Source organism: Schistocerca americana, chromosome 4, assembly GCF_021461395.2.
Source record: "Schistocerca americana isolate TAMUIC-IGC-003095 chromosome 4, iqSchAmer2.1, whole genome shotgun sequence".
NCBI lineage: Eukaryota > Metazoa > Arthropoda > Insecta > Orthoptera > Acrididae > Schistocerca > Schistocerca americana.
Genome location: NC_060122.1, coordinates 671826439 through 671838807, shown reverse-complemented (window position 1 = coordinate 671838807; position 12369 = coordinate 671826439). Strand labels below are relative to the sequence as shown.

The window sequence follows — 12369 nt, the reverse complement described above, 5'->3', positions numbered from 1 at the left end:
TAATACGTGTTCCAAAATCATACAAGTGATCGACGTTAGAGATATAGGCCTATAGTTCCGCACATCTGTTCCACGTCCCTTCTTGAAAACTGGGATGACCTGTGCCCTTTTCCAATCCTTTGGAATGCTACGCTCTTCTAGAGACCTACGGTACTCCGCTGCAAGAAGGGGGGCAAGTTCCTTCGCGTACTCTGTGTAAAATCGGTCTGGTATCCCATCAGATCCAGCGGCCTTTCCTCTTTTGAGTGATTTTAATTGTTTCTCTATCCCTCCGTCGTCTATTTCGATATCTACCATTTTGTCATCTGTACGACAATCTAGAGAAGGAACTACAGTGCAGTCTTCCTCTGTGGAACAGCTTTGGAAAAAGACATTTAGTATTTTGGCCTTTAGTCTGTCATCCTTTGTTTCAGTACCATTTTGCTCACAGTGTGTCTGGACATTTTGTTTTGATCCACCCACCGCTTTGACATAAGACCAAAATTTCTTAGGATTTTCTGCCAAGTCAGTACATTGAACTTTACTTTAGAATTCATTGAATGCCTCTCGCATAGCCCTCCTCACACTACATTTCACTTTGTGTAATTTTTGTTTGTCTGCAAGGCTTTGGCTATGTTTATGTTTGCTGTGAAGATCCCTTCGCTTCTGCAGAAGTTTTCTAACTCGGTTGTTGTACCACGGTGGATCTTTTCCATCTGTTACGATCTTGCTTGGCACATACTCATCTAATGCAAATTGTGCGATGGTTTTGAACTTTGTCCACTGATCCTCAACACTGTCTGTACTTGAGACAGAACTTTTGTGCTGAGCCGTCAGGTACTCTGAAATCTGCTTTTTGTCACTTTTGCTAAACAGAAAAATCTTCCTACCTTTTTTGATATTTCTATATGCGACTGAAATCATCGTTGCAGTAACCGCTTTATGATCGCTGATTCCCTGTTCTGTGTTAACTGTTTCAAATAGTTTGGGTCTGTTTGTCACCAGAAGGTCTAATATGTTATCGCCACGAGTCGGTTCTCTGTTTAACTGCTCAAGGTAGTTTTCAGATAAAGCACTAACAAAAATTTCACTGGAGTCTTTGTCCCGGCCACTTGTTATGAACGTTTGAGTCTCCCAGTCTATATCTGGAAAATTAAAATCTCCACCCAGAACTATAACACGGTCAGGAAATCTACCCGAAATATTTTCCAAATTTTCCTTCAGGTGCTTTGCCACAACAGCTGCTGAGCAAGGGTCCCTATAAAGACATCCAGTTACCATGTTTGAGCCTGCTTTAACTGTGACTTTCACCCAAATTATTTCACATTTCGGACCTCCATCAATTTCCTTCAATACTATTGCACTTTTTATTGCTATAAACACGCGTCCCCCTTCACTGTCCAGCCTCTCTCTGTGGTATACATTCCAATCTGAGTTTAGAATTTTGTTACTGTTTACATCTGGTTTCAGCCAACTTTCTGTTCCTAGTAGTATGTGGTCATTGTGACTGTTTATTAATGAGAGCAGTTCTGGGACCTTTGTATAGACACTCCTGCAGTTTACTATCATCATCATCATCATCATCATCATCATTTAAGACTGATTATGCCTTTCAGCGTTCAGTCTGGAGCATAGCCCCCGTATAAAATTCCTCCATGATCCTCTATTCAGTGCTAACATTGGTGCCTCTTCTGATGTTAAACCTATTACTTCAAAATCATTCTTAACCGAATCCAGGTACCTTCTCCTTGGTCTGCCCCGACTCCTCCTACCCTCTACTGCTGAACCCATGAGTCTCTTGGGTAACCTTGCTTCTCCCATGCGTGTAACATCACCCCACCATCTAAGCCTGTTCACCCTGACTGCTACACCTATAGAGTTCATTCCCAGTTTTTCTTTGATTTCCTCATTGTGGACACCCTCCTGCCATTGTTCCCATCTACTAGTACCTGCAATCATCCTACCTACTTTCATATCCGTAACGTCAATCTTGTTGATAAGGTAACCTGAATCCACCCAGCTTTCGCTCCCATTCAACAAAGTTGGTCGAAAGATTGAACGGTGCACAGATACCTTAGTCTTGGTACTGACCTCCTTCTTGCAGAAGAGAGTAGATCGTAGCTGAGCGCTCACTGCATTAGCTTTGCTACACCTCGCTTCCAGTTCTTTCACTATGTTGCCAACCTGTGAGAATATGCATCCTAAGTACTTGAAACCGTCCACCTGTTCTAACTTTGTTTCTCCTATTTGGCACTCAATCCGTTTATATCTCTTTCCCACTGACATTACTTTCGTTTTGGAGATGCTAATCTTCATACCATAGTCCTTATGTTTCTGATCTAGCTCTGAAATATTACTTTGCGAACTTTCAATCGAAACTGCCATCACAACTAAGTCATCCGCATATGCAAGACTGCTTATTTTGTGTTCACATGTCTTAATCTCACCCAGCCAGTCTACTGTTTTCAACATATGATCCATAAATAATATGAACAACAGTGGAGACAGGTTGCAGCCTTGTCTTACCCCTGAAACTACTCTGAACCATGAACTCAATTTACCGTCAACTCTAACTGCTGCCTGACTATCCATGTAAAGACCTTTAATTGCTTGCAAAAGTTTGCCTCCTATTCCATAATCTCGTAGAACAGACAATAACTTCCTCCTAGGAACCCGGTCATATGCTTTTTCTAGATCTATAAAGCATAGGTACAATTCCCTGTTCCACTCATAACACTTCTCCATTGTTTGCCGCAAGCTAAAGATCTGGTCGTGACAACCTCTAAGAGGCCTAAACCCACACTGATTTTCATCCAATTGGTCCTCAACTAATACTCGCACTTTCCTTTCAACAATACCTGAGAAGATTTTTACCCACAACGCTAATTCAAGAGATACCTTAGTAGTTGTTACAATCTTTTCTGTTTCCATGTTTAAAGATTGGTGTGATTACTGCTTTTGTCCAGTCTGATGGAACCTGTCCCGACTCCCAGGCCATTTCAATTATCCTGTGTAGCCATTTAAGACTTGACATTCCACTGTATTTGATGAGTTCCGACTTAATTTCATCCACCCCAGCTGCTTTATTGCACTGCAATCTATTGACCATTTTCTCCACTTCCTCAAATGTGATCCTATTTCCATCATCATTCCTATCCCATTCTACCTCGAAATCTGAAACATTACTGATCGTATTTTCACCTACACTGAGCAACTCTTCAAAATATTCCCCCCATCTGCCTAGGGCATCAACATGATTCACCAGCAGTTTTTCTGACCTGTCCAAAATACTTGTCATTTCCTTCTTACCTCCCTTTCGAAGACTGCTAATTACACTCCAGAATGGTTTTCCAGCAGCTTGACCCAAAGTCTCCAACCTGTTTCCAAAGTCTTCCCAAGATTTCTTCTTGGATGCTGCAATTATCTGTTTGGCTTTGTTTCTTTCTTCAACATAACTTTCTCTGTCTACCTGAGTTCTAGTATGTAGCCATTTTTTATATGCCTTCTTTTTCCTTTTACAGGCTGCCTTGACTGTGTCATTCCACCAAGCTGTTTGCTTCATCCTACCTTTACACACTAATGTTCCAAGACGTTCTTTAGCCACTTCTAGTACTGTGTCCCTGTACCTTGTCCATTCCTTTTCCAATGATTGTAATTGACTACATTCAACTAACTGGCACCTTTCTGAGATCGCTGTTATGTACTTCTGCCTGATTTCCTTATCCTGAAGTTTCTCCACTCTTATCCTTCTACATATGGACCTGACCTCCTGCACTTTCGGCCTCACAATCCCAATTTCACTGCAGATTAAATAATGATCAGCTTCATCAAAGAATCCCCTGAATACTCGTGTGTACCTCACAGCTTTCCTGAATTCCTGATCTGTTATTATATAACAGGAGAGCTTCTGTAAAGTTTGGAAGGTAGGAGACGAGGTACTGGCAGAAGTAAAGCTGTGAGTACCGGGCGTGAGTCGTGCTTCGGTAGCTCAGTTGGTAGAGCACTTGCCCGCGAAAGGCAAAGGTCCGGAGTTCGAGTCTCGGTCGGGCACACAGTTTTAATCTGCCAGGAAGTTTCATATCAGCGCACACTCCGCTGCAGAGTGAAAATCTCATTCTGGAAACATCCCCCAGGCTGTGGCTAAGCCATGTCTCCGCAATATCCTTTCTTTCAGGAGTGCTAGTTCTGCAAGTTCGCAGGAGAGCTTCTGTAAAGTTTGGAAGGTAGGAGACGAGGTACTGGCAGAAGTAAAGCTGTGAGTACCGGGCGTGAGTCGTGCTTCGGTAGCTCAGTTGGTAGAGCACTTGCCCGCGAAAGGCAAAGGTCCGGAGTTCGAGTCTCGGTCGGGCACACAGTTTTAATCTGCCAGGAAGTTTCATATCAGTGCACACTCCGCTGCAGAGTGAAAATCTCATTCTGTTATTATATAGTCAATGACAGATCTGGTTCCCATGCCTTCCCAAGTATACCGGTGAATGTTCTTATGTTTAAAAAAGGAGTTTGTGATTACTAAGCCCATACTGGCACAGAAATCCAAGAGTTGTTTCCCATTCCTGTTGGCCTCCATATCCTCTCCAAATTTACCCATAACCTTTTCATACCCTTCTGTTTGATTTCCAATCCTGGCATTAAAATCACCCAAGAGCAGAACACTGTCCTTGTCCTTTACTCTAACAACTACATCACTGAGGGCCTCATAAAAACTATCCATCTTATCTTGATCTGCCCCTTCACAATGCGAAAATACTATTACCACATTAATATTGTTATTCCCTGTTGCGTTTTGCCTACTACTACCACGTTGTCGCGTCTCACGAGGCTTCTTGTCGTGCCTAGGAGGAAATTCTCTAACCTAAAAAACCCACACGTCCACTCCACACGTACTGCACTACCCTTGTAGCCGCTTCAAGCGTGTACTGCATGCGTGACCTATTCAGGGGGACCCTACATTTCTCCACCTCATAGCGGAGGTCAAGAAATTTGCAACCCAGATCTCCGCAGGATCGTCTTGAGCCTCTGGTTTAAGCCTTCCACTTGGCTCCAAACCAGAGGACCGCGATCGGTTCTGGCAACGATACTACAAGTAGTTACCTCAGATTTAATCCCCCTAGCGAGGCTTTCCGCCTTCACCAACTCCGCTAACCACCTGTATGAACTGAGGATGACCTCTGAACCCAGATGGCAGGAGGCATTGGTGCCGACATGAGCAACAACTTGCAGTTGGGTGCACCCAGTGCTCTCTGTCGCCGCCGGCAGGGTCTCCTCCACATCTCGGATGAGACCCCCCGGCAAGCAGACAGAGTGAACACTGGCCTTCTTCCCCGACCTTTCCGCTATTTCCCTAAGGGGCTCCATCACCAGCCTAATGTTGAAGCTCCCAATAACTAATAAACCCCTCCCCCTGTGTGCCTGCTCGGACCTTGCTGAAGGTGCAGCCACATGTCCACTCACAGGCAGAGGGGGCGGTGCCACACGGCCAGACTCCACATTGACCCTCCGCCTCGTGCGCCGCAAACGCCGCTGAACACACCACTCCCCTTGGGGAGATTGTGGCCCAACGGCGCCCGGTACCCACGAAGATGTCTCGACAGTAGGGACCGTGGGTGAAGCATGTAACACCTGGGGTATACCATGCAATGCACCAGACTCCCCACTGCCACTACACTCTGAGGCAGAAGCCTGAAGATGGCTGACCGTGGCCATCAACATGTTCAGCTGCTTGCGAACAGTGGCCAGCTCCTCCTGCATCCGTACCCAACAGTCACACATCCTATCCATCCTAAGAAATCAGTTTACTGTAGACAGTTAATCAACTTTTAACTAGACTGCTAATTCACTAAAGGCGGCTGATAGCTGACTAAACTGTGGTTACTAGACACTTCTTGTTGAAAAGAATGAAAATAAGCACTACCTTGTCTCTGGACTGTGTTCAAAACAAACACTAGCACTACTGGCACTACAGCTGACTAAAGGGACTCTGACTGTATTCAAAACAAACACAAAATCTATGGAACACTATTACTAGTACTCGAAAATTAAAGCTTCCTAAAAGCAAAAACACGCGGAAGAAGAAGCAACAAGTAAGAAAAATACGGTTTATACTTAATTTAACGTAGTTCGCTGCACAGCAGATGGGAAGCGGACAGCAGTTTAAATTTGTATGTTTAATCCTTTAAAAACAAAAATAAAGTGAGATGCGAATTTTGCCAAAAATGATGCAAAATTTGACAAATACGATGCGAAATTTGACAAATGATTCAAAATATGTCAAAAATGGATGCTCAATTTTTGGATCCCTAATAATAATCAAAATCACTGTGCAGCAGAAATAAGATAGTGGTCAAAACTAGTCTTGATTTTACATCACTATTTGTGTACCACTCCTGGCATTAAATAATTTTGTAATTTTCTTCTGCACTTCTCGGCAAAGAGTCTTTGATATTTGTTGATGAAATGTGCCACAGTAAGAGAGACTATAAACTATTTGGTATTGCTAATGCTAACATGTAATTAACATTCAAAAACATTACAGAGCTACATCTACTGGACACATAAATGCATTGATACTATTGCCCATTGCAGATTTTCTAATTTTACAGTACTTAGTTAAATATGGTGAAGACTTCTGAATTCTTGAAATCTGTTGTTGCATTTGCAATTTCATTTTGACTCTGGATGAATATTTCACTCTCTTCCAAGATGTCCATTTTCCAGTTCTTATGTAAAGTTTGCTGTATTTGAAGATAATTCTATGTTGCAACAATGTGTCCTATTTAGCTGATGTGTTTAGCTATGAATGATTTGTTCCATTTGTTAAGTCGACATGCTTTTGCAAGAAGGTTTTAACATTCCTATCCATTTGGGGTATTAATACTTGTTGCAGTGACTGCACGTCACTTTGTAAATTACTTGTTCACTTGAATCGTCAGCTAGTTTTGTGGTGGCATGCACTACTTTCATCCTTAAGTTTTTTGGCGATGACAAAAGTGTTTCTGATGACTGTGTTTTTAAATAGCTTAGCCAGTTGGTGTGAGATGATGTGTAAATATGGCATTTCTACATGTCTGGTGAAGGAAGATAATTCACCATTCACAAAGTTTTGCTGCTCAGCTGTGAAACAGTTTCGTGTCATTGCAAGCTCTTTTCCCTTGCACTGAAAATAACTGTTCCTTTTCCCCCACTGTAAATATGTTTGCCAACAACATCTAGTGTGAGCAACTCCCAGTTGCATGTTATGCTGGCAGAAATAAGGAACTTACTTCTCTAAATTTTTTCAAAGAGTAAAGGGCAGTATTTCGGCATTATTCCTTTAATTTACTTGTAATTCTGACAATCTTATAAAATTGGCTAAATAAAATATTGTTTGAAAAGTGCAAACTGTGCTTTTCCTAGATGTTTCCTTTAATTTACAACACCTGTTGGTGTTTTTAGGATTGGCTTAAAAATGGAAACCTGTAGTGTTTCGTGAGAACTGTGTGGTGCAATTATATATTTTACTATTTTCTAATGTTGAGATAGTTCAAGGCTACAGATTGTAAGTTTCTGATAAAGTATTGCTTATACAACGGACACCCATTTGACTTATTGTGAACCACTTCTTGTGGTCTAAGAGTTGTGAAACTAGGCACAATTATTAGTCCTTCTCCTTGTAGGTCACATCTCGGAGGAGGTTCGGGGGGGTGGGGGGGGGGTGGGGAGGGGGGGGGGAGGGAGGGGGAGAGAGAGAGAGAGAGAGAGAGAGAGAGAGAGAGAGAGAGAGAGAGAGAGAGAGAGAGAGAGATTTTGGGGGGGGGGGGGGGGTCCATGTTCATGTACACACATGCACACTTGCTATTCATTCGGAAAAATGAACCGTTCTGTCCTACTCTGCGTAGGTAGAACATAGTTTATGACCACTTGCATTGGTGATAGTGCAAGAGACAGTTTGAACAAAGACATGTTTCCTGGGGTCGATGGCAGTGGAGTTAACAAAGCGAAATGCTAGCCAAACTAAGTTGAGAGCATAGCAGAAGTCATCTTAAGTGTACACAAACTGTTCTGGGAGCAGTCTGAATCAAAAATGTAATACAGATAAGGTCAACACACTACCAATCAATGGCGTGTATCTCAGGATTCAGTGAACTGGCGGGTGTGTGAACATGGTACTTACAGGCACTCTGGCATCAGTGGATGCCCCCATGTTACACAGTTGCGGTTGCGGCTGTGCATCAGGTAGGAGCGAGCTGCGGCCAGAGTATGTAGCCTAAATACCTCTGACTTGTCCTTCAAATTGCTGTTCAGCCTGGTGGGGGGATCCAAATCACTGTTGTATACTAAAAAGGTTCAGAATTTATTATTGATGTATGGATTCTTTAAAGTGATAGTAATTTCTTTGTGTTTGAAGTCCAGTACGTAATTGTGAATGATATTGCCATGAGGAAATGTTATCTTTGTGGTTTGTTTTATAAGCTTGCTGCAGACTCTGATTATTTGCTGAAAATTTAAACACAGTATTCTCTTTCTCTGCTTCATACAAAACATTATTTTCAAGATTCACTTGTGGCTTAAGAAGGAATCTTTCAAGGGACAAGGGAAGACAAGCAGAGTACTATGTGACTCTTTTCACTCCAAAATGCAACTTCCCCATATAATTTCCTGTTATTTTATTTCTTTGTTTTCTTCTGTATGGCAGTATTAACTTTTACAATCAGTCTAAGATGTTTTCATAGTGTTTTTTAGTTGACCTTCTTGTTTATGTTTTGTAAATAGCCTACAACCTGTACAGTGTTCTTACTTGACTGTTGTCAGCTTTTGAATATAGAAAGTCTTAAGGATTATTTGCTATAGCAGAATGAACTGCATTGTAACTTTTTTCTGTTACTTGCTAGGAAATGTTGCTGTCTCCAAGGAATTCTAGACGTTTCAAAGCTGCCCTTGGAAGTCCTCTCTTCATTATGTCAGCTTTGTCCAGCTTTTATTTTCTTGGTAGAATGGAAATTGGAAACATATTTGTCAGTCGAATCTTTACAGGTAAGTATTAGTTTTATGCAGTTCCAAACATATGTAATTGACCAAGGTTTCATTTGGTATGTCATGAAAACTCGGAAATATTTTATATAATTCTCCTTGGCTCATGTTATCAGTTCCACAGAATTTAGCTGTGACACATTATACAATTTATGTTTTATGGTAGGTGGTGTCAGATCATGTTTCAGCTATTGTGATGTAGCCTTTACATTGCTTCAGAAATGCCCAGGATAATAGGACATACAACTGTAGACATATCTGCGTAGTTACTTTGTGGCAGGGTAAATCACAAAGAGGGACAACTAATACACACCTCATAAGATCAGTCAGTCAACATAGTACTGGAATGCTACACTAATGGTGCTGTCACAGAAACATCTAACTTACATGATTTTCTAAGTAATAGAAATTTCTTCTTCTTCTTCTTCCTCCTCCTCCTCCTCCTCCTCCTCCTTCTCCTCTTCTTCTTCTTCCCCCTCCCCCCCCCCCCCTCTCACCCCCCACCAGCAGTCTGTGTCCAGTTGAGACACTGATATTACTATCAGTTGGAAATCTATTAAAGCAGGTTACTGAGTTCACAGACGATTAACCATAAGCAAAGAAGATGTAATTATTTCTGAAACTACAGTATTTACCTGAGTATTAGATTACTGAATGTAAGATTAAATGTTAGGCTGTTTTTTCTGAATATGTTAAAAATTTCTGAGGTTGTGGTTATGTGGATGTGTAGGTGGCCGAGTATGAAACACGTTTATCATTTATATTGATGCCAGAATGTGAAGCCCTCTTTATACTGTAGCAAGCAAAAGCAAATTCACGACAGGGAATGAGAATTTTCTGGCGTAAATGCTGGATGCGCTTTTGCAAAAGGCATTAATTCATGCATGATTCATATTCGTGTCCTCTCTGCTCGAGAGTTAACAGCACGGAAAGCTTTCGTAGCTATCTTGTCTACTTTTGTTGTTTTGACATAGTTGTGTTAGCAGTGGAGTGCTCCAGTGAGAATTTATTGTTGCTGATAGATGAAGATAGATATCATATTCACTTCTGAGATCTGACAGATCTACAGCACAAATGCTGAAGGAAAAGATACGTGATTGTAGAAAAGTTTTGAAGCACTGTGTCCTTCTTGAGACTTGAAAGATAACTTCATTAAATGCTTGCATGAGGTGGGAATCAAGTGAATAAGCACAGACTTCATAATTTTTACTTTTAAAAAGGAAAAGCCCAATAACTTTCCTTCAAAATTCTCATTGCTTATGTTCGTAGTATCGGTAATTACATGGGTGATGTTCCATTGTTACGTCAGAGAGTTTTGATGATGATGATCATGATGATGATGATAATAATTATTGTTTACTCAGGAACACACTATCTGCCCTGTAACAAACTATATATCAGATTTAAAGAATAGAAACTTCAGGTTGGAATATGAACAATATAAAGAAAAGGTTGGATTGCTACTCATGGGAAAGATGAGATATTGATTTGCAGTCAGGCACAATGAAAAGTGTGTTCCATGTTCAGCTTTCGGCCAAAGCCTTCGTCAGAAAAGAAACACACACACACACACACACACACACACACACACACATTCACACAAACAAGTGCACCTCACGCACACATGACCACCGTCTCTGGCAGCTTGCACCGTGTGTGTGTGTGTGTGTGTGTGTGTGTGTGTGTGTGTGTGCTTTTCTTTTCTTTTCTTTTCTTTTCTTTTCTGAAGAAGGCTTTGGCCGAAAGCTAAATGTGTAACAGTTTCTTTGATGTGCCTATTGGCAACTCAGTGTTATCTTTACGATGAGTAGCAATATAACCTTTTCCTTAAATTGTATGAATCAAGTTTTATCAATTAGTCTACATGACAAGGTGGATATATATTTCACATTTCATTAATTGTATTTGATTTGCAATATCTTCTTTATGCTTACTGTAGTACAATCCATGACTGTGCTTTGTATATGGCACTGCAGACATCAGAAACTATCATCTACATTTACATTTACATCTACATCTACATGGATACTATGCAAATCACATTTAAGTGCCTGGCAGAGGGTTCATCGAACCGCCTTCACAATTCCCTATTATTCCAATCTTGTATAGTATACGGAAAGAAATTTTATGAATCAAGTTTTATCAATTAGTCTACAGGACAAGGTGGATATATATTTCACATTTCATTAATTGTATTTGATTTGCAATATCTTCTTTATGCTTACTGTTGTACAATCCATGACTGTGCTTTGTATATGGCACTGCAGACATCAGAAACTATCATCTACATTTACATCTACATCTACATGGATACTATGCAAATCACATTTAAGTGCCTGGCAGAGGGTTCATCGAACCGCCTTCACAATTCCCTATTATTCCAATCTTGTATAGTATACGGAAAGAAATTTTATGAATCAAGTTTTATCAATTAGTCTACAGGACAAGGTGGATATATATTTCACATTTCATTAATTGTATTTGATTTGCAATATCTTCTTTATGCTTACTGTAGTACAATCCATGACTGTGCTTTGTATATGGCACTGCAGACATCAGAAACTATCATCTACATTTACATCTACATCTACATGGATACTATGCAAATCACATTTAAGTGCCTGGCAGAGGGTTCATCGAACCGCCTTCACAATTCCCTATTATTCCAATCCTGTATAGTATACGGAAAGAATGAACACCTATATCTTTCCGTACGAGCTCTGATTTCCGTTATTTTATCGTGGTGATCATTCCTTCCTATGTAGGTCGGCGTCAACAAAATATTTTGACATCCTGAGGAGAAAGTTGGTGATGGGAATTTCTTGAGAAGATTCAGTCGCAACGAAAAACGCCTTTCTTTTAATGATGTATCATTCCTGTGATGCTCTCTCCCATATTTCACGATAATACAAAACATGCTGCCTTTCTTTGAACTTTTTCGATGTACTCCGTCAGTCCTATCTGGTAAGGATCCCACACTGCGCAGCAGTATTCTAAAAGAGGACGGACAAGCAAAGTGTAGGCAGTCCCCTTAGTAGATCTGTTACATTTTCAAAGTATCCTGCCAATAAAATGCAGTCTTTGGTTAGCCTTCCAACATTTTCTATGTGTTCCTTCCAATTTAAGTTGTTCGTAATTGCAATACCTAGGTATTTAGTTGAATTTATGGCTTTCAGATTAGACTGATTGATCGTGTAACTTAAGTTTAACGAGTTACTTTTAGCACTCATGTAGATGACCTCACACTTTCCATTATTTAGGGTCAACTGCCACTTTTTGCACCATTCAGATATCTTTTCTAAATCATTTTGCAGTTTGTTTTGATCTTCTGATGACTTCATTAGTTGATAAACGACAGCATCATCTGCAAACAACTGAAGATGG

General features: G+C 40.7%; 1 protein-coding gene across 2 annotated transcripts in view; it reads left to right on the top strand.

The window, feature by feature from the left end:
* The window catches only part of LOC124612807 (protein-cysteine N-palmitoyltransferase Rasp), a 169097-nt gene that overhangs the window by 138432 nt on the left and 18296 nt on the right, over positions 1-12369 (top strand). For both annotated transcript variants that reach the window (XM_047141227.1, XM_047141228.1), the window contains exon 8: positions 8847-8988. In XM_047141227.1, coding sequence (XP_046997183.1) covers positions 8847-8988 — 142 coding nt within the window. The remainder of the gene's footprint in view (positions 1-8846; positions 8989-12369) is intronic.